This window comes from Streptopelia decaocto (assembly GCF_964273445.1).
Source record: "Streptopelia decaocto genome assembly, chromosome: 7".
NCBI lineage: Eukaryota > Metazoa > Chordata > Aves > Columbiformes > Columbidae > Streptopelia > Streptopelia decaocto.
The window spans coordinates 15,215,472-15,234,153 of NC_138661.1; the positions used below are offsets into that span (position 1 = coordinate 15,215,472).

The window sequence follows — 18,682 nt, forward strand, 5'->3', positions numbered from 1 at the left end:
TTTGTAAAGAAATGGGACATTAAAGCACATTATTAGCGAATGCTTCCGCACAGTACAAACCAAAGTATTATAAATAGCTCCTCTTACCTGGTTTATTTTTCCCAGGAAAGCATTTGTCCATCAAAACTGAAATATTATCTCTACATCTGAAAAACAAAATTATTCAAAACTATTGTTTCTTTTGAAGTTTGAATCTTGTTCTGACAAACTTCCTAAGTACCCAGCTTGGGCTGCTGTCAGAGACGGGAAACACCACTAGATAAACCTTTGGGATGACTTGGTACAGCCATTTTTAGGAGGGCAGTACATTTGAGAATCTGACGAATGCCAAACAGGCTGAAATATGACAAGTTTTTGTTCAACAGTTTTTGATTCTTATAAAAGCAAGCAAATAGAAGACTGAAGGAAAAGAACTGGTCGGTTTTAAACCTTCACATACCATCACTCTCATCTCTTCCTGCTGGAGGACTCTTCCTCCAGCTGGCATTCTTCAGGGCAGATCTCCTGACAAAACAATAACTGGGGGGAAGGGCAAGAAGCTTTGCTAACACGGATGGACGCTGAAGTGTTAAAAGTAGAGATAAGGAAACCAGATAACATATACTTGTTAATGAGACAGAAACTGCTGTGGTAGGACAGTTTTCTTCTTAGTAGCCCTGTAGATGGAATGATGCTCAAAGACCTTTAAAATCTACCTTTAGCTTTCATCTCTGCCACTGACTTCAAAGCACGGTGTTATAAAGGCTGTTCATACTCTATGCTTCAGTTCTCTTTCTGTGAAGCAGGACTAATACCGGCAAGAATGCTTTTTGGCTTAACTATGGCAGTATTCTAAAGGGACAGTACCATGGTGGATAACTAAGCACCTCATATACGCAAAACAAGACAGAGTAGAACAGTACCAGTAAAGTTTAATTACAAGCCAAGGATACATGAGATGTGAAGAGGGAAACTGTGGGTTATATAAAACAATAGCCAGCTCACCAAAATGGAACATGCTGAAAATAAAAAGCATTTCTACACTAAGACATTTTAATTCTTCTTTTCAGTTTCAAAAGAAAAAGAAAATAAGTAGTTTCTCACCTGATTTTTGAGTCTCTGACAACATTTGGATCTTTCAAATTATCCTCCCATGGTAGATGGCCACTAAGCCAATGAATCATACAATAACCCAAGATCTCCAAATCACCACGTCTTGATGGTGCTAGATATATAAGCACATATATATATAAAAAAGAGCAGCTAATAAAGCACGCACATTTTAACAACAGTTGAAATCAGTAAATATGTCAAGACAACAAAAAGCCAATGCTAACAATGTAACACTGCTGTACCTCTTATTTCTTTATTTTAGCATGAAAGCAAGAAAAGAAAAAAAATGATAGGAAAAAAAAAGGAAGGATATCTTAATTTTCATGTCCTTTAGCAATTTCTTTCTTCTACTCAAGGATATGACATGCTGCAGTTATCCCAATTTGGGATGCTTTTCAAGTACTCAGATTAGGGAAAAAAATGGAGCAAATTATTGAAGTGACTGACTTTCTGTTCAAAACCATTTTTACTTCCCTTCTTTTATAAAAAGGTAATACTGCTGAAACCCCAGCTCCAGAAAAAAAATATTCCATAATGCTGAAATATTTTATGTGGCCTGAAAACTGACCAGATAACTGTAAGAGATCAGATCCTTAAGCCTTGCCAAAAAAGAGAAAAAAAAAATACACCCAACCCACATGTACATTGACCACAGACTACCCTAGATGTATTAATGGGCAAATCAAGTTATCTTTGTTCATATGTTCAGGTTTAAGCATAGGTGCAAACATTCATCCTGAAGTAAATAATAATTTTCAACAGCTGATATTTTTGCAGCACACACTTTCATATTAATAAAACAAAATTTAAGAATGAAGAAAAATAAAACTGGTGTTCACTGCAAATCCTCAATGTTTAACCAGACATAGACCTGTCATTTTCATCTTCAACCTTTTCTCTCTACTTGCCTTTTGATGTTCAGTGACTATAGTCATAAATGAAGTTTTGGTAAAAAAATCTTCTAAATATTAAGCTATAAACAAGATAAAGAATATTAAGCATCTTTGCCAAATATGAAAGAACAGAGTTTACACTGATAACAGAAATTATTTATCTCCTGAAAATGGCCTGTTTTTCTATCAAGATCTCATAAGCATTATTCCATCTCTACTTAGTTAATAAAAAAGAATACACTAAACATCTCCATCTTTATGAATTAAGGAAATCTATTTAAGAAAGTAACATTAGAAATACAGTAAATCAATATCAAAGTTATTTCGAAAAAAAGAAAAATGCCAGCAGAGTCCATAGAGAAGAAAAAAATAGATTCAGAAACCTTGTTGTTTACAAAACTCAGTGAAGCAAATAAAGTATTTTTATTTATAAAAAGGATGCACATGTTTATTTTTAAGAACGAAGTTTTCCAGCCTTACCCACACCCTTGTGTGCATCAATACTGGTATATTCAATAGTTCCATCATGACACCTTTTAGGATCTTCTTTATACACTTTGTGAACTCCATCAGGACAGTATCGGTAGGCAAGTCCGTAATCTACTAAATACACCTAGTAATTTCCACAAAGAATTCTAAAATTAAAGAACTATAAATAAAGAAAATATGCAAAAAAATAAATGCAACTCACAACCATTCTCAGAACTTCTTAAAAAGTATTAAGAAATGGTGAATTTGACTTTAAACGATCCTTTCTCAGTCCTTTATTCAAATTGCTACATATGATTTGAAAACAATGTATGAGCTGGGTTTTGTTTTACATAAAGCAATCTGATTTGGAAGTAGTTTCTAGCTGATGCAGAGGACAAGTACAATAAAATAGTCAGCTACTGCCAGTAAGATTAACAGGAGAAAAAAAAACCAACACACACACACACAAAACAGAATGATCATGGAGTTATAAACACATTTATTGTCCTATCCTCTTTAAAGTCAGCTGTCCCATTTGAACACTACTGCATACTATTACTTCTCACTAACACCACAGGTACTTCAAGATTATTTTACTTATTTCATGAGCTAAAACATTTCGGCAAGAAGACACACATAATTCTGAAACTCTAATATGCATTGTTTAAATACTAAAGAGAGTTAAAATGCAGAAAAATGAAAGACTTCCCTAAATCAAGTGGAACAATCAACACTTTAAAGACCAATTTTTCCAAGTAACAGAACACTTATCTGATGGATTTCTTGAACAAAGGAATGAGGTAACAATGCAGACAAGCAAACATAATTTACCAGTGTGCTATGTAATTTTAAGCTTCCACCTGCAAATACCTATTTGTGAGTCAATTTCTTTTTAATCTTGTGAATTTCTCTAGAATATTATTTAGGGCAAATAGTCAATTTGATAACTGTCCAGCGACATGCATAAAAAAAAAAAAATCACAGAATATTAACTAAATAGAAATGTCAAGCAGAAATAATGTTACCATGTACATTCTTAAAAATGATCTTCTGCTAGATTTCACAGGTTCAAAGCACTTCTCTGTGTTGTCAAATAAAAGGTTTAAAATGCGAGGAATAAAATGCATTAGAAATACCTGATTAGGGTTCTTGTAACTCAGAAGAAGGTTTGAGGCCTTGATGTCTCCATGCACATATTCATGCTCGTGGATGTACTCCAGAATATCAAGCTAACAAAACAAAATACAGTCGTATAAACGCAGTACCCAGCTCCACCCAGCAGAGGACCTGTACTCAGCACAAAAGTGTGATACAACTGAAAGATTTGCATGGGGAAGCCAGACTGTAAAAATATAAAGTACTTTCTAAACTTACTATTCTCAGGCCTAATTGTAGTACAGTTTTATGGGGAAATCGCTTTGCATTCTCTTCATATGTTTTCTGGAGATCTCTGTCGAATCGGTCCATTATCATAAATCTATAACTAAATTCAAAGCAAAAAAAAAACCTGTGAAGTTACTGAACTGTACTTAGCAAAGTATTTTATTTATGTGTTTATTGTACAAATTACTGACGGAAAACATCTCTCTAAAAAACTAAACTGCAGATACACAGAAAACAAATATATGGGAAATATGTGACTTTTTAATGTTGCTTAACAATTCTTAACTTTTTTTACATCGGCTAGCTGAAAGTTAGTCCATCAAAAGACCTGTTCTTTATTCCTGGCTAGTTATGCAATACAAAAACAAGTACCCACAGCAGAAAATATCTGTACTGTAATTTACTATATCTAAAATGATACATTAATTACTTACAGAAATACGTTTTTTACTTTATAAATGACTAAGTGACTTAACATGGTTACTTAAAACAGTTAGTTTCTCAAAATCTATTACAACCTTTTTCTTTAACCTATTATTATAAACCAAAAATCTTTTACTTATCAAAGGTGTTCTGATACTCATTGCTGTAGCTAAACTGATTCTATTATTGTAAGAGCTCATAGTAGCTATATTAAAGAATCTCATGCACTAAACAACAAATGGAAATAAAAGTATATTTAGGAAAAAAATATGTAATTGTTATATTTGCTTTCACCTCCCAAAATTATTGGTTTTATATTAGATTAGTTTTAAAGTTTAGCATCTACTGAAATAATGATATTTCTGACATACTAGGGCACACGTATCAATTGCCCTTTGTAGTAGTTCACACAAAGAAGCCTGACCTACTTTAAACTGCCAGATTAATAAAACTTCTTGCAGCTCAGCTTCATAGAGAAAGGCCACCAGGAAACATGGACTGTTACATAAACCTGCAAACCTTTCAAGACCAAGTAACAAAAACTTTTTGTGACACAGAACAATACTAAAGACAAATTTAACATGAGACTAGCAATTATTCTAGCTCACAGATTACATAACAAAATCTATCCCTAGGGAAAATAAAATAAATTTAGAGAGAGTACTAACTCCTTTATATGTGTGAATGAAAATATTAAGTGCACAACACACCAAAAGAAAAACTTTAAAGGTAGTCATATTATGTTCAAGGACTTAATACATTGAAAGTCAGTTTTATTTCAATTCAAATATTAAAAGCTTTTAAACCACATATATATCATCACCGTATTACAGCAATGTTCAAAAGAATTTAAAACTAAATCACTGAAAATACTATAGGCACAAATACAGGTAGCAAACAGAGTAAAGATAAAATTTATCTATTAATCTATTCCTTGAAGACACCCTGTTCTGAACATAAAACTTTGTAGCAGAAATTAACAACATGAAGATAGGTGGAAAATACATCTTACAAAGTAAATTGGGTTAAAAGGGATACTGGTTGTGGATGAAATAAATCCCAATATACGCCAACAAAAGATATATTCACCTGTTTCCATTTTTTTCATGCAAGCCAGAACCCCAATATCTTGGTACACCTAAATATTTCAGTTTATGGGACTTAGTCCACTTCTGAACTGAAAATACAAATAAAGATAAGTTCATGAATTCACTTCAGTAGAGACTTACATAAAAAGGGACTACTCATATTACTTAGTTTCTGCATACATGTGAGCTGCTTATTTAATGGAAACTTGTGTGCAAAGTGTACTGGCAAGTTAATGATACGTCCACTGTAGGGACAGAGATGCAACTAACGTTTCAACTTAGACAAGATCATCAACACAACTGTAAAGAACATCTTACCAAAAGAACTAATTTTACTATATGGCTTGATTAGATTTCAATCATCTAAAAATAATTTTGAAAATTACTTAAAAAGATTCTCTTAAGGTTTGATCTTCCTCCTGTAGGCTCTATTTTCCTAAATGCTTGTAGTTCATTAAAAACATTTTAATAGACTGCTTACTTTCATCTGGTTTAGCAGCTCGCATGTAGAACTTTAACTCAGTAAAAAGAGGTCCATTCTGGCTGGGTTCCTTCAAAACAATTTAAAATGAGTTAAAAACTGCTGTGTTAATGCCTAATAATGATTAAAAGCTCACACAATGTAACATTCAACCTATAAAAGCAGTCTCCTTCAAATGCTCTACCCAGTGCTGATACGTTCAATAGAATTTGCTATTTTTATAAAACAATGTTGGCTCTAAAAGTTATTTTTATTATGAATTGCTTAACATTAAGGGTATCAAAGAAGCCTTTTCCATAACAAAGGATTAAAGAATAACAAATTAACTGAAATGTGCAGAAATATTACCAATAATTGGCAGCAAAAGTTTAGCACAGAACATTAAACAACATTCGTTATCTCAGATTTTCCAGAAAAAAGCTGGATTGCATCAATTGCAATAGCCACTAGTGAGCCCAAAATAATGCCTGAAATGATGGAAAAAAATCTTAATAAAAGTTAAATTCTTGCTGAACAGAAGGTATTTGATTCCCTTCGGAAATCAGTTGACCAAGGTAAAAATTACAGAAGATTTCACAATTTCTGTTAAACTAAATTATAAGAACTACACCTATTTTAACCTAAAAGACTACATTGTATCTAAGTTAACACAAGGTATTTCAGTTCCATTTTGTAGGGACATGCATTAAATTGCAAGAGAGAAATCGTTTTGAACACATCAGAGTTTTGAAATACTGCAAGAATTGCAAGTGGACATATACCTTGACTCCACATTTCCAGAACTTAGTGCAAAAAGGTTAAAAAGTTGTTTCAACTCCTACAATTTTTAAGCAATTGATTTTGAGATCAGCTTAAGCCATTTATTTTAATCTAGTTACTCATATTTGTCCAAATTCATTCTATCTCAGTGAAAACACCTGTTTTGGAATATCCCACACATTAAAAAAAAAAAAAAAAAAAAAAATCTAACCAATACCAGTATGTAATTACTGGCAAAGAAGCACAGAAAGAATACAATCACATGGTATTAGCAAAAGTTACAAAACATATATCTTCAATCTTAAGTGGTTTTAATCGAAACTTTTAAATGCAAATGTAATGACCCAGAAAATGGCTAAAGGCCACACTGTACCACTCAGCCAACAGAGGTTTACTGGTGTCCGACACTAATGAAGCAACGTAAAGAGACCAAACACACTGACAAAGGTGGGCGTTCGCGTGCATCTGATGCAGGGACTCAGGGGCAGAGTAGGAAGAGGGGTCAGAACCAGAGCAGATCCTGGCTTAGGCACCACTCCTAGGCCTGAAGGCTAGATTACAAAGTCACCGCCTATCCCGACCTCACTTGCTCCAGCAGCATTGCCCTGATAAACAGTGGAGCCAAGAAAACAGTTTTCTAGCCCCTCCCTCCTTGTGGGACCAATGTTCAGTCATGAAACACCAAAAAAACCACAACACACAACTAGACCAACTGATCCATGTACACAACTTTGGTACATACACGTCTACTTTCAGTTAGTTTATTTATCCACTATGGACAACAAATTAGTGATACAGAGATTATATATAGAGAGAAGGGTTAAACAGCTGAATTCTTATACTGCAGTTATCTCAGACATTACTGGATCTGTTTGTTTGTTTCTGTGTAGCATAGTTCATCAATACTCAAACTTAATTAGAATATAAATTATACATATTATTTTGATTCAATTTACATAGGTTTGAAGAATGTTATTTTCTTCCCAAAATATAGAAAAAAAATTGTAGGTACTAAAAATTCTTAAGATAATTATCTTTAAATAAATTATTCCACATAAAATTATGCCTCGGTGCTGGGAAAAAAAAAAAAAAAAGTGTATCATTCTCTAGCCAGAGCAAATGCTGAAAATCTGGTATCTTTTCATACTGGAGGGGATGGTTAAATGATTTAACCACAAGCCAGATCTTCATATTGACTATGAAGCTGTTTCCCCATAATAGCATTAATTCTACATACAGATAAATAAATGCATATTTTATGTTAAAGAGGCTCAGGTAATCATGTCCAATATTTGCCATACTAGTCATCTTATAGTACACTGAAGCCAGAAGGACTTCAAACACAAATTCCTGCAACTTTATGCCCAGGGTCATTCTAAAGACATGATTAGCAAAACTGAAATTAAAGTCTAATTAGAAAATATATTGTAATGAAAGAGATTATGGAGCACATGTTGAAACCAAACAAATTTCTTCAAGTACTACTTTAAGAGTTCTGATGGTCTTCAGTCAGCAATTTAATGAAGTGTTATTAAACTCTGCATCCACTCCTGAACAATGACATCTGTAAGGTCCACATGTTAAAAACCATTTCTTTTTTAAATAAAAACAGTGATTCATTTCGTACTGCTCAGACATCAACACTATGAGGATATGTCAAAGACTAAGCCAATTTCCATCCCGCTTTAATAGCTTAATTTGAAGAACATTACTATAGAAGCACATATTTTGTTAAACACTAATAATTGTTCAAAGCTGTTAAGCACTTTGCTTCAGCTGATGGATCAGCTAGGAATCACCCAGGCATCAGAAAATAGGCCCTTATCCATAGTTGCATTATACTAGACCGTAGAGGCATAATATGTTATGGGTCATTTGTGAGGGCAGCACAAAGACTGGGGCTACTCTTTATTGCCATAAAGACAAAATTATAAAAGACAAATTAAAAGTGAGTAGGCATCTGGGAGATTAGCAATGGGGGTATTTACAAATTGCTGCAACAAAGCAAACCTGTTATAAAAGCAACCCAAGAGTTACAACTCTTCCTATATTCAGAGCCCAAAGTGGAAAAGAGAAGCAGACAGGTTTCGAACTCAGGGAAAGAGGAGGAGAGCAGTTACGCAGAGCATAAAACAATGCATATCTGATGATTGTGCAAACTCGTCAGAAGCTGGGAATTAGGAGCAAATGCCTCTCATAGGAAAGCCACTGCTGATAACTGGAATGTCTGTGATCTGCCTCCAAAACGGACCACAGCTCCTGCACAAAGGACAGCCCTGCCCTCGACGGCCTGGGCTGGACATACAACAGCAGGTAGCCACCATGCAACAGCTGGGGCTCCTGGTCTGGGTGGGGTTCCTGTCCACCAACACCTGAGGCGGCAGCAGCACGCTGATGTTGGAAGCGTGGTAGTCTGACATGAGCACGGTAAGCAGTGTTTTTTCCAGCGCTTTATTTCAGCTCTTCGGAAAGAGGGTCATGACCAACAGTATCTTGGGGTGTCTGAACAGTATCAAAACCAGTACTCAAGAATTTCCCTGTACTCAGCAAATACAAATATCAGTATTAAAGGCATACACTAAAATGTATTTTATCTTAAATTAATCTGATCTTTTAGTTGCAGGAAAAAAATGTTAAAAGTATTAACATAGGCAGTCAGCTATTGTGGTCAAGTATTTCAGTATCACCATATAGTTTAATAAATGATTAAAACATTGCAGTTCTGAACTGTGCTGAAGAACTAGGTTTTTACATTGTGAAGTTCTTGTCCAGTTTTCTGGTATTTGCTTTTGTCACAGGATCAGATGTACCACCAAAATAAAGAATGGTCTGGATCTATGATGGCTGTGCCCATATACCCAGGTTTTTTACTAAAACTTTACCAGGAAATCATCCATAATAGTAGGTTCTACACATAAAAATGTAGCAAAATTTAAGAAAAAATACTTTGTATCTTAGCAAGAGAACACCATAGCCAAAACAAGTTCAATAAATCTTTTTAATTTTGATTAAAACATAAGAAAATGCCAACTTTATGCTACAATGGGCTAAAAATCAGCTATCAACAATGCTTTTTCTTCTTTCTAATCATTAGGTTAAAAAAATATGTATCACTGCCATTTTAATTCAATAGAAATTAGAATACATATGTGTTTTATGATAAAACATTTAAAAGACTTCCTATCTGTGGGGACCTCAGGAATCAAAGTTTTGCTGTTTCTACTCCCAAGCCATCTGTCAGCTTACCAACATCCAGTGGGGAGCTATCCAGATTACATTCATTTTGTAATATTTGGGCTGTTTACAGGAAGCAACAAACGAAACAGAATCTGATCTATTTCATGAACCTTTTTCAACCCCCCTGATGTTCCATTATCCACTCTCAAACACAGGAATGCTAATTCTCATCAGCATTGCTCTATATCACCACCTTTATTTTAAACAGCACAACACAATTGTATTATTTTCAGTCAGAAAATGTTTTAAATTATACATGCTATTCTATAACAAACATTTTCAAGTTGTGAAATAAAGATTCAAATGCTGTCTTACCACTTTTGCAACATAAGGTGCATCACTGCCAACCGACTTCGAAGAATTAACATCAGCTGTTAAAAAGGAAATGTTTATTAGTAATAGAAGAGGCAACTGTCACAAAACATAGACTTATTTGCCATGCAGCACAGACAAACAAATGACAAAGCAATTAAGTACTGATGTGAACATGTAGCGGCAGCTTAGATTTTGGTAAGAGCACTACTCTGCATGGCAAGACTACTCCATATGGGTATGGTCATGCTTTCTCCCTTCTCTTTGAAGAGAACAGGCAGTTTAGTAAATAAAGGAGTTCTCTTTTTATTATTCAGTAGTCCTAGTCAATAGCATTTGTTTCCTTTTCTAGAACTGTGATCAACATGCACAGTTGTGGACATAAAGATGCAGTTGTGGACATAAAGATGAAACACACATTCTCTCTACTATATTGCCATGTCACATAATCAAATCTGACTTTCTGTTGCTACTAAGCTGTTGATATTTGTGACAGAAGGAGATGCAGGTATGAAGGACATCAGGTTAGGCAAACATGAAATACAGGAACAGCCACGGGCACAGCTTTGTGCAAATGACAGGGAAGCAAGCAGAGGGCAAGCTTTGGCTTGAACAAAGCAGGAATTCTTAACACAAAGAACTACACAATTTGTGCGAGCTGGAACTCCAGTCTCAGTAAATTTAGTAGTTCATTGAGTAAGGCTGAGTAAGTAGTAGAGAGCTTATTTGGCACGAAGCCACCGAATGGTCCTGTTTTTCTTCTTAGTCCATTTATGCTACAGCCTGCTCATTTTGAAAGCAGGATGGATTTTTTTTTTTTTTCAATTAAGTATGAATTCAGTGAAACTTTTTCACCAAGAGGAAGACAATCATAAATGCATGGCAAAAGGAAACCTTATTATCAGGAACACATTAACTTTTATCCCTTCAAAACTGTTTGGAAAATGACTGGGGTCATTAATTCCCTGAGGTATCCTCAAGACCTCTCTTATCTGTTCATCTGTCCAAATAACAGAGATACTAAGTATGGAACACTATCCACTAAAAGAAGTTTTCTTTGATTTCAATAAATAGCATTGCAAAACAAGAACTGTGGTGATGCCTTAAACTGTAAAGTCCAAGATTTCAATTTGTTTTGAGCATTGGTTACATAAAAAAAAGTATATGATTTACCGCAGAAGTTCACAAGGCAATGAAAAAGTCAAAAGCACCATAGTCAAAATCAGCCAAAATACTGGCTGATCTGTAACCTCCATAAATGTGCTTAGACAGTTTCAGTTCACAATTTGTGATGTAAGGACACTCACGCCAAAATCCCTGCTTTCAGCCACATCAAAAACCAAATTTAAATGAATACTAAACTACCCTCTCACTGATAAAGAGTAATAAAGATTTTGGTTTAAAAAAATGAATGAACTACCACTGGAATTGCCTACAACCACAGTTCTTACAATGACCATTTGTCCACTCTTGTCATTTTTTCCAACATGAACCAAGCTAAACATCTAGTAAAAAGACACTCTGCATTCCTAACTTAGGGTCAATTTTCCATTGCTTTGAATAAGGATAAATATCTCACTCTGCATTTAAAAGCATTATCAAAGATAACTACACTTACCAAGGTACAGGCGTCCAAAGCCTCCTTGCCCTACAGGGACACCTAATTTCCATTCTTTTCTTGATGTATCTGCTAGAACCTCCCCCAGAGCAAACACCTCAGCAAGTTTCCTTTTTGCAGGGGCTCTTTTTCCAGCAGTCTTCTTATTATATGGCATCTTCCCTGGAGGGAAAGGAGGAAAGGAAAAAGGAGAAAAAACAGCATAAGTTACATGCTGACCAGACTTACTTTACATAGAAATATGTCAGAAGCATGCAAAAGTATGGACTGTTGAAGTTTTAATTTGTTACTACAAAGATAATTTAAAAGAAATACAGTAAGTAGTTTCATTGGCATGAATTCTAAGTGAAAAAAACTAATTTTTCCAGGTATTGCCAAAAAAAAATTGACAGCAAAAATCTTCACAAGAGAAACTTATTAGAAGGTCTTGTATGATACATGCTAGAAAAATGTCAAAGTTTATCATCATCAAATCAATCACAACCAATCACAGATCTAAACTTAGAAAAAAGTAAACTAATGAAATAAAGTTCATTAGTTTTCCTGGAGTGAAACCTGCTTAATGAAGAAGTGCCATAAAGTCCAGGTCTTCCGGAACAATATGAGGAATTCCTCTTAGCTTTAAAAAATACCAAAAAATAATGTCATTCAAACATTTTTTTTTCCTCCTATATAATTTCAAGCAACAAAAACAAAATTTTGCTTATTGCTCACCACGTGGCATAAGTACCTGTTTTGAGATCATAAATTTATCAGTATTACCATTACCTGTTCCCAACCTCAGGTCTCAGATAAGCAATATTTCCAGAAATAATAGCCCACTGGAACCAAATGCAAAACAGGCCTCATTTTGAGCAAATAAATATTTTGAGTTTCTAGTAGAGCCAGATTTCGATGCAGTAAGAGGACTTAGTGAATGCACAGCCCTGATATGGCAGAGACCTCTTTACATGAAAGGCCTTCATGATTTTTCCTAGAAAGAACTGATCTTTCCATCTACCTTATAAAGATAAAAGACATACAAACAGAGCCACAGTTATTTTCTAAAAGACACCTTTCTGACTGGTGGGATTTTATCATTATTAGTATTTTATTTTGCGTAGGGAAACAGGAAGAAATATTAATACACCATTCAGGAAGTTTCTGGATAGCAAAATATCTTTTTCCCATTAGTCTAGCTACTCAATACAATAACCCTAAGCCAAATGCAGTTACTTGACATCAGTTTTCCTACTTTAGTTCTAATGCTCCTCTAGGACATTTTTTAAGTTCCCAAATAGAAAACTACGTAACTATGATAGCTGTTGCAAAAGTATTCTCCCCTCCACAAGCCTCTTTTCTGACTGGGTAATATTATCAGGAAATTTTCTTCCCCAAATAATGTCTGTCCCCTAACTAACATCTGAAAACAGGAGCCCATACTCATTTGTCTACATCACTAAATGCAAGAACAACTGTCAAGTTTCCTGAAAACGTTATTCTGTTCGCTAATACTAAAGTCTGCAGCTGTGATTGATCAGACCCCCAGGAGTGGCATATGACCAAAAAATGGACGGGACACTCTGTGGAAATGTGCAACAATGCAAAGGAGTCACACAAACGGTCAACGCAAAAGGTACCGGTGGGTGGCCTTTGTTTCAGATAAACACCCAAACAACAGCTGAGTGGAGCTCAAAATTGTTGAGTAGATCAAAAGGTGGTATAAATATCTCCCTGGGTTTGCCAGGCCAGTCCAGGGGGAGTGAATACAAGGCTCAGCCCAACATGAAAGTATAAAAACTAAACAACTAGCAAAAGAATTTCAAAGAGAGCAATGGGCTTGAGCTTGTTTCAAACCAGGTATTTCTGCCCAGGGCCTGGGGACATCAGCATTGTGACAGTAAGCATATTAGAGACCAGTAACAGGAATCACAGTGGTATTGTGACTGAACTTTGTTTTGCAATTTCTGGGTTTTGTCAAGTGTAAGGCCATACCAATGAGAACGCAATGGTGTCAAAGCACCAGAAGGAACACAGTGGCAGGAATAGCTACATGTTCATATTGCTTACAAGAGCGAGCTAAAAAGATCACAGCAGCACCCAGATCAGGAAAAAGATTAAACCAAAGGAAAGACTCAAACATTAGAGGTGGTATTGGGAAAATAAACCAGAAGTCTGGAGCCTCAAGACTGACTCAGATAAGAAGAAGCAGTGCAAAAATCAGCAGTGTTGTCTGATGAGTCAGATGTGGGACACGCTCACACTCGCTGTCATCTAAAGGGTACAAAAATGTATACAAAATTAGCATACTATCCTCAAGCCAAGAACAATAGAGGAGACATGAAGAGGGCTTGAAGGACTGCATCCCTTGACCTCTGAGCTACTACAAATAATTCCAGCGAGACTTGGACAGATGCACCCAGGTGCCTGAATTCTGGAGAGACGGCTATCCAGTAAAAGAAAAATTTGTAGCTTCTTTTTCAGTAGGGCTAGCAAGCCAGTGTAATAAAACTATTGATACACTTCACATCTTTGACATTCAGAGTGAATCTTGTGGTAGTAGCCTCACTTAAAAGGGAATTAAGTTTACCTAAAATAGCTCCTCAAGAGTATTAAAGGAGGTGATGTTTCCCTCTTTTTTTTTTTTCTCTAGTTTTTGTTTAATGTGATCAATAATTGTATGCCTGAAGGTATTTAGTTTAAAAAAAAAAAATAATGACAACTTCCCTTTATCCATAAAAGCAAAAATTCAAAATGGACATAAGTTTGAACATCCCCAGCTGGGAACCCTGCCCTTAACAAATACACTAGATACACATACATGGTTTCTTGGCTGTCTATATTCATATCCATCTGTTAAGATGGCACCGTGCCTACTTACAAGTTGGTCAAACTATCAGTAGGCCATAGGTGCCAAACACTGATCGCTTTCAATGGGCAGCATGCACAATACTAGGCACTCACTCTTTTGCAAAAAAAAGCTGTTATCCTTGGAAATATTTAAGCAATGGCTGCACATGCTTTCACATTTATTTGGATTAATCTATTCAAGTATCTTCTACTGACTGAAACCTAAAACACCTGGAGACTGCAAAAATTTTCTACATGAAAATACAGAATTGGGAGGGGAGAAGGGGAAGAAAAAAGAAGTTAAAAATATGACATTTTAGTTTAAATTCTATCATTCTATGTGTTTTTCAGTTCACGATATAGCAAACATGAGGTGTTTTTCAGGAAACTTATGAACCAGCAAACACAATGTAGAGCTGCCTCCTGTACACAGCACAACTGGAATAAAGGCCTCTACTTCTCCCTTAAAATCACCTTTAAAAATTAACACACACAAAAAAATCACTTTAACTTTCCTGCACCTCAGTTACCTCTCCCCATCAGCAAATGGAAATATTTTCTATCCCACAGGTATTGTGAAGCTTAATTCATTAGTGCCTGCAACCATGCTGAAGTCCTTGGAAACAGAGTGCCATAGATGTCAAGTACTATACTATCATTCAAGTATCAAACAAATCTGACCCTACTTAGATAAGGGATCTGACAAGAACAATTTTCAAGGTGCATAATTGTAAACAGCAGAATTTTATGTGGCTACAATATGCTCAGAACAAAGACATTGCTACTAACAAATATGAATAACAGAAGTCTATTTGTCTAAACTCCCTCCAAAAGCCTCTTAGTACTACAAAGGTTATTTCTCCTGCTTCTCCCTAATAAAACATCTTGGAATAAACTCAGTACTCTGTACTTGAGATATGCAGACAATTTTGCATCAACGGTGCTATTAGTGGTGTTATCTTTACAAATGCTGTCTGCAATGGTTGCTACTCTAGTGATACTTGAACTCTTAGAATAAATATGAAAAGCCACTTCTCAATTTGTGTTGGCATCATTCTCAATAAAACTCTGAAATTAATATAAAACAAATTTATTTTGAAGGAAGCATTTCTGCTTTGAGGCAAGTCAGACTGGTTTCTTCCTGATCCTCCTCTTCTATTCTCTGGAAATTGTCATTTTTACTGTTATCTCAGTAGGACCCATTTTCATTCCCAACACTGAGAGGCATAATGGTGACCTGTGCTCCTCCTCAGGAACAGGCAGACCCTGCCATACCTGAGACCTATGAGTCATTAATACTGTTCATCAGTCATAGCAAGACATCTAAGTCTGCCTGCAGAAAATGAAATAAAGACAAGAAACAAAACAAAACAAAAAAAAATTGAGTACTGCTATAATCTCATTTCCTGGTGATTAAGATGTCTGACAAATAATGGTACTTATGGAGAAGGAGGTGCTGGGCTTCTTTCCCCAAGTAATAAGAAAACATATTTTCAGATAAAATGAATAAATGTACACTGGTGGACAACAATTAATGAGAAGTATTTCATCACAATAGCACCGTACTGGGCAAACTGAACACACTTCTTTTTTTCTTAAACAAACTGCTGTGCTGCAGACTAAGTTTTCAGAATGTAGCTTGTTCAGGGATAGGTAACAGTCTTTTACAAGAGGAATTACTGTCTTGCTAACTAATTTTAAACAGCCTTCTCAAAAATGCATCTTCTTCTTTGGAACAGTATTTAAGGTTCTCCCGAAAATCCTGAGCATCACTCAAAAAGTTATTACAATAATAAACACAGTGAGCTTTTTAAGATGTCAAATCATCTGTCACTCCAAATGACCTCAACACCAAACCAACAGCAAGTACCTATGCATGTGAATGAGATATTTAACTTAGATAGTTTGGCACACTGTATAAAAATCAACAGCTGCAAAATTCATCAGAAAACCTACCTCATTTGGGGATTATCCCCAAGAACTAAGTGGAGAGCTTATTCCCACAGAGGAAGGCACAAATCTTCTGACACTGCAATAGCTACAGGAAGCCTCACAACAGCTTTTATATTTTTGCTAACGATAAAAAGGGCCTATGGATTCCTTATGAATTAATAAAAGCCTTAAGGACAAATTGAAAACCTAAGAAAACAACAGGATTCACCCTGCCTGCAATCAAACACGTCTTACACAAGGAAGGCAAATGGCGAGAACTAGGAAGTGAAAAACCACAACCACTGGTAAAAAACAGCTTAGCCCAGCTCTTGCACAACAGGCTTGTCCTGATCCTAAAACTGCAGATTTTTAGTAGGTTTGTATTTGAAAAATAGGTATATATTATATATTATGTTTACTTTAAAGCAAAACTTAGGAATGTCTCCCAATCAAGGCGATATTTTGTTAGCCTCGGGGATGTTCCTGAAGGTGACAAACCTCTAAGTGGCACTGAGTATGGCTCCACCTCCCCCACCTGCCTTAGTGCTAAAAAAGAAACCACGAAGGAAAGCAACTCAGAACGCTGCCACCAAAGGCAGCTTTGGAGGCACCACCCGGAAGGCGGGAAGGGGGGTGCAGCAGAGCCCGGGAGTGGAACTGGGGCAGCTCTCACCCACCTGCCCCCATTCCCTGCCGACCCTGGGAGATGCCTCCGGCGCAGGTGAGGAGAGCAGAGAAGGTGCCTTCCCTTCTCCTGCGGCAGACGAGCAGGAGCAACAGGGCCCGGGCGGGCCCGGCGGCACCACCAGCCTCCTCAGCGAGAGAAGCGGGAAAACCCAGCCGCGACCTGCCAGGAGCGCCGGGGACGCGCGGCTGGCCGAAGGGGAGGCGGAAATGCGCCGCAGAACTCACCTCATACATAAAAACAAAAACAAAAACTACACCTTAAAAGCAGACGCCGCTTCCAATACCTCTCCGTGCCCAAGCCCGGCCGCCGGCTCCTTCCGCCCCGTCCGAAATTCCCGCACTGCGAGGGGCCCCGAGGCGGCCCGCCCGCCCCGCCGCTCACTTCCCACCATCGCCCGCGCCCATTGGGCCGCCGCCCGACGGCCGCCCGCCCGCGCTCCGCCTTGGGCGCGATGCCTGCTGGGAAGGGTAGTCCCTGACCGCCGCGGCGGCGCCCCCGCCGAGGGCAGCGCCTACACTTCCCAGCAGGCACCGCGCCCGGGATGGGCGCAGAGGGGTTGTCCCTTACGGGGTAGCTGTGCGGGATCTCTGCGTTTTACACCGAAATAACTTTGGAAAGGCTTTTGTGAGGCTGATGCCGTGTGGTGATAAGCCACGTCCAGGAGACAAGCAAGACACAGGTTTCCTGGGGAGATGGTAACGCTGTGGTTCTCACCTGGCGTGACCGATGCCCAGGCCAAAACTGGCCCCTCCAGCCAACACAGCACCAGAGCTGCTGTTGCACAGTACACCGTTATATACCATTACATACCTCGGTATTTTACTTCCTACTTACCTGTGAGACTCCTTCTGATTTTACCTGCTGTGATCTCACATGGTTGTGCAATGGAGCTTCTTCCTTCTCTGAAGAAGCTTTTTATCTACACTTTGACAAACCATGTGTTTATTTAGTACTGACTGATTTTTTTAAAATCAGGTTCTGTGATAGTTAAATTGTTTCAAGTGCACTATAACATTTTGCAAAATTAATAACAGTTGTAAAGAACCCACGCCTTCAACGGGTCTCCATTGATTCTGACTCTTTTCTCTTCTGATTGTCCTTCCTCCCCATCCCAATCTCCTTTTCTTCAGGTCCGAGTCAAATCATACAGCCTTGGTTCACCTAGCAGGTTGATCCACTTGTCATCCAGTATCACTACATCTCCGTTTGTTGTCAGGTACACCCACACTTCTGCCAAGCTGTGAAGTGGGAGACAGGTGTGGAAGATTAGAGACATACCAAAACAGAGGACTTAGGGAATGAGGCAGAAAAAATAAAAGGACAATGTTTTTGTGTTGTTAATTTGCTGGGTGTTTAAAACATTGAAAAAAAGCATTATGTTTTCATGGCAACCATATTCATGTGCTGCAACTTTAGGGATATTAAATAGCTTAAAACAAAAGAACTGTCATTCCATAGTATGTTCACAATGACAGT

The 18,682-nt window shown here is 37.0% G+C and overlaps 1 protein-coding gene across 3 annotated transcripts in view; it reads right to left on the bottom strand.

The window, feature by feature from the left end:
• VRK1 (VRK serine/threonine kinase 1) overlaps positions 1-17,618 on the bottom strand; it is a 34,520-nt gene extending 16,902 nt beyond the window's left edge. For 2 of the 3 annotated variants that reach the window (XM_082057991.1, XM_082057993.1), the window contains exons 1-10: positions 17,463-17,618; positions 11,758-11,919; positions 10,143-10,198; positions 5,832-5,901; positions 5,352-5,439; positions 3,831-3,939; positions 3,593-3,685; positions 2,466-2,598; positions 1,084-1,204; positions 88-146 (exon numbers count right to left, since the gene is read on the bottom strand). In XM_082057991.1, coding sequence (XP_081914117.1) covers positions 88-146; positions 1,084-1,204; positions 2,466-2,598; positions 3,593-3,685; positions 3,831-3,939; positions 5,352-5,439; positions 5,832-5,901; positions 10,143-10,198; positions 11,758-11,914 — 886 coding nt within the window. In that variant the 5' untranslated portion in view covers positions 11,915-11,919; positions 17,463-17,618. Of the gene's footprint in view, positions 1-87; positions 147-1,083; positions 1,205-2,465; positions 2,599-3,592; positions 3,686-3,830; positions 3,940-5,351; positions 5,440-5,831; positions 5,902-10,142; positions 10,199-11,757; positions 11,920-17,430 lie in introns of all 3 variants that reach the window. The other variant, XM_082057992.1, reaches the window with a different exon arrangement.
• Between the last annotated feature and the right edge of the window lie 1,064 nt (positions 17,619-18,682).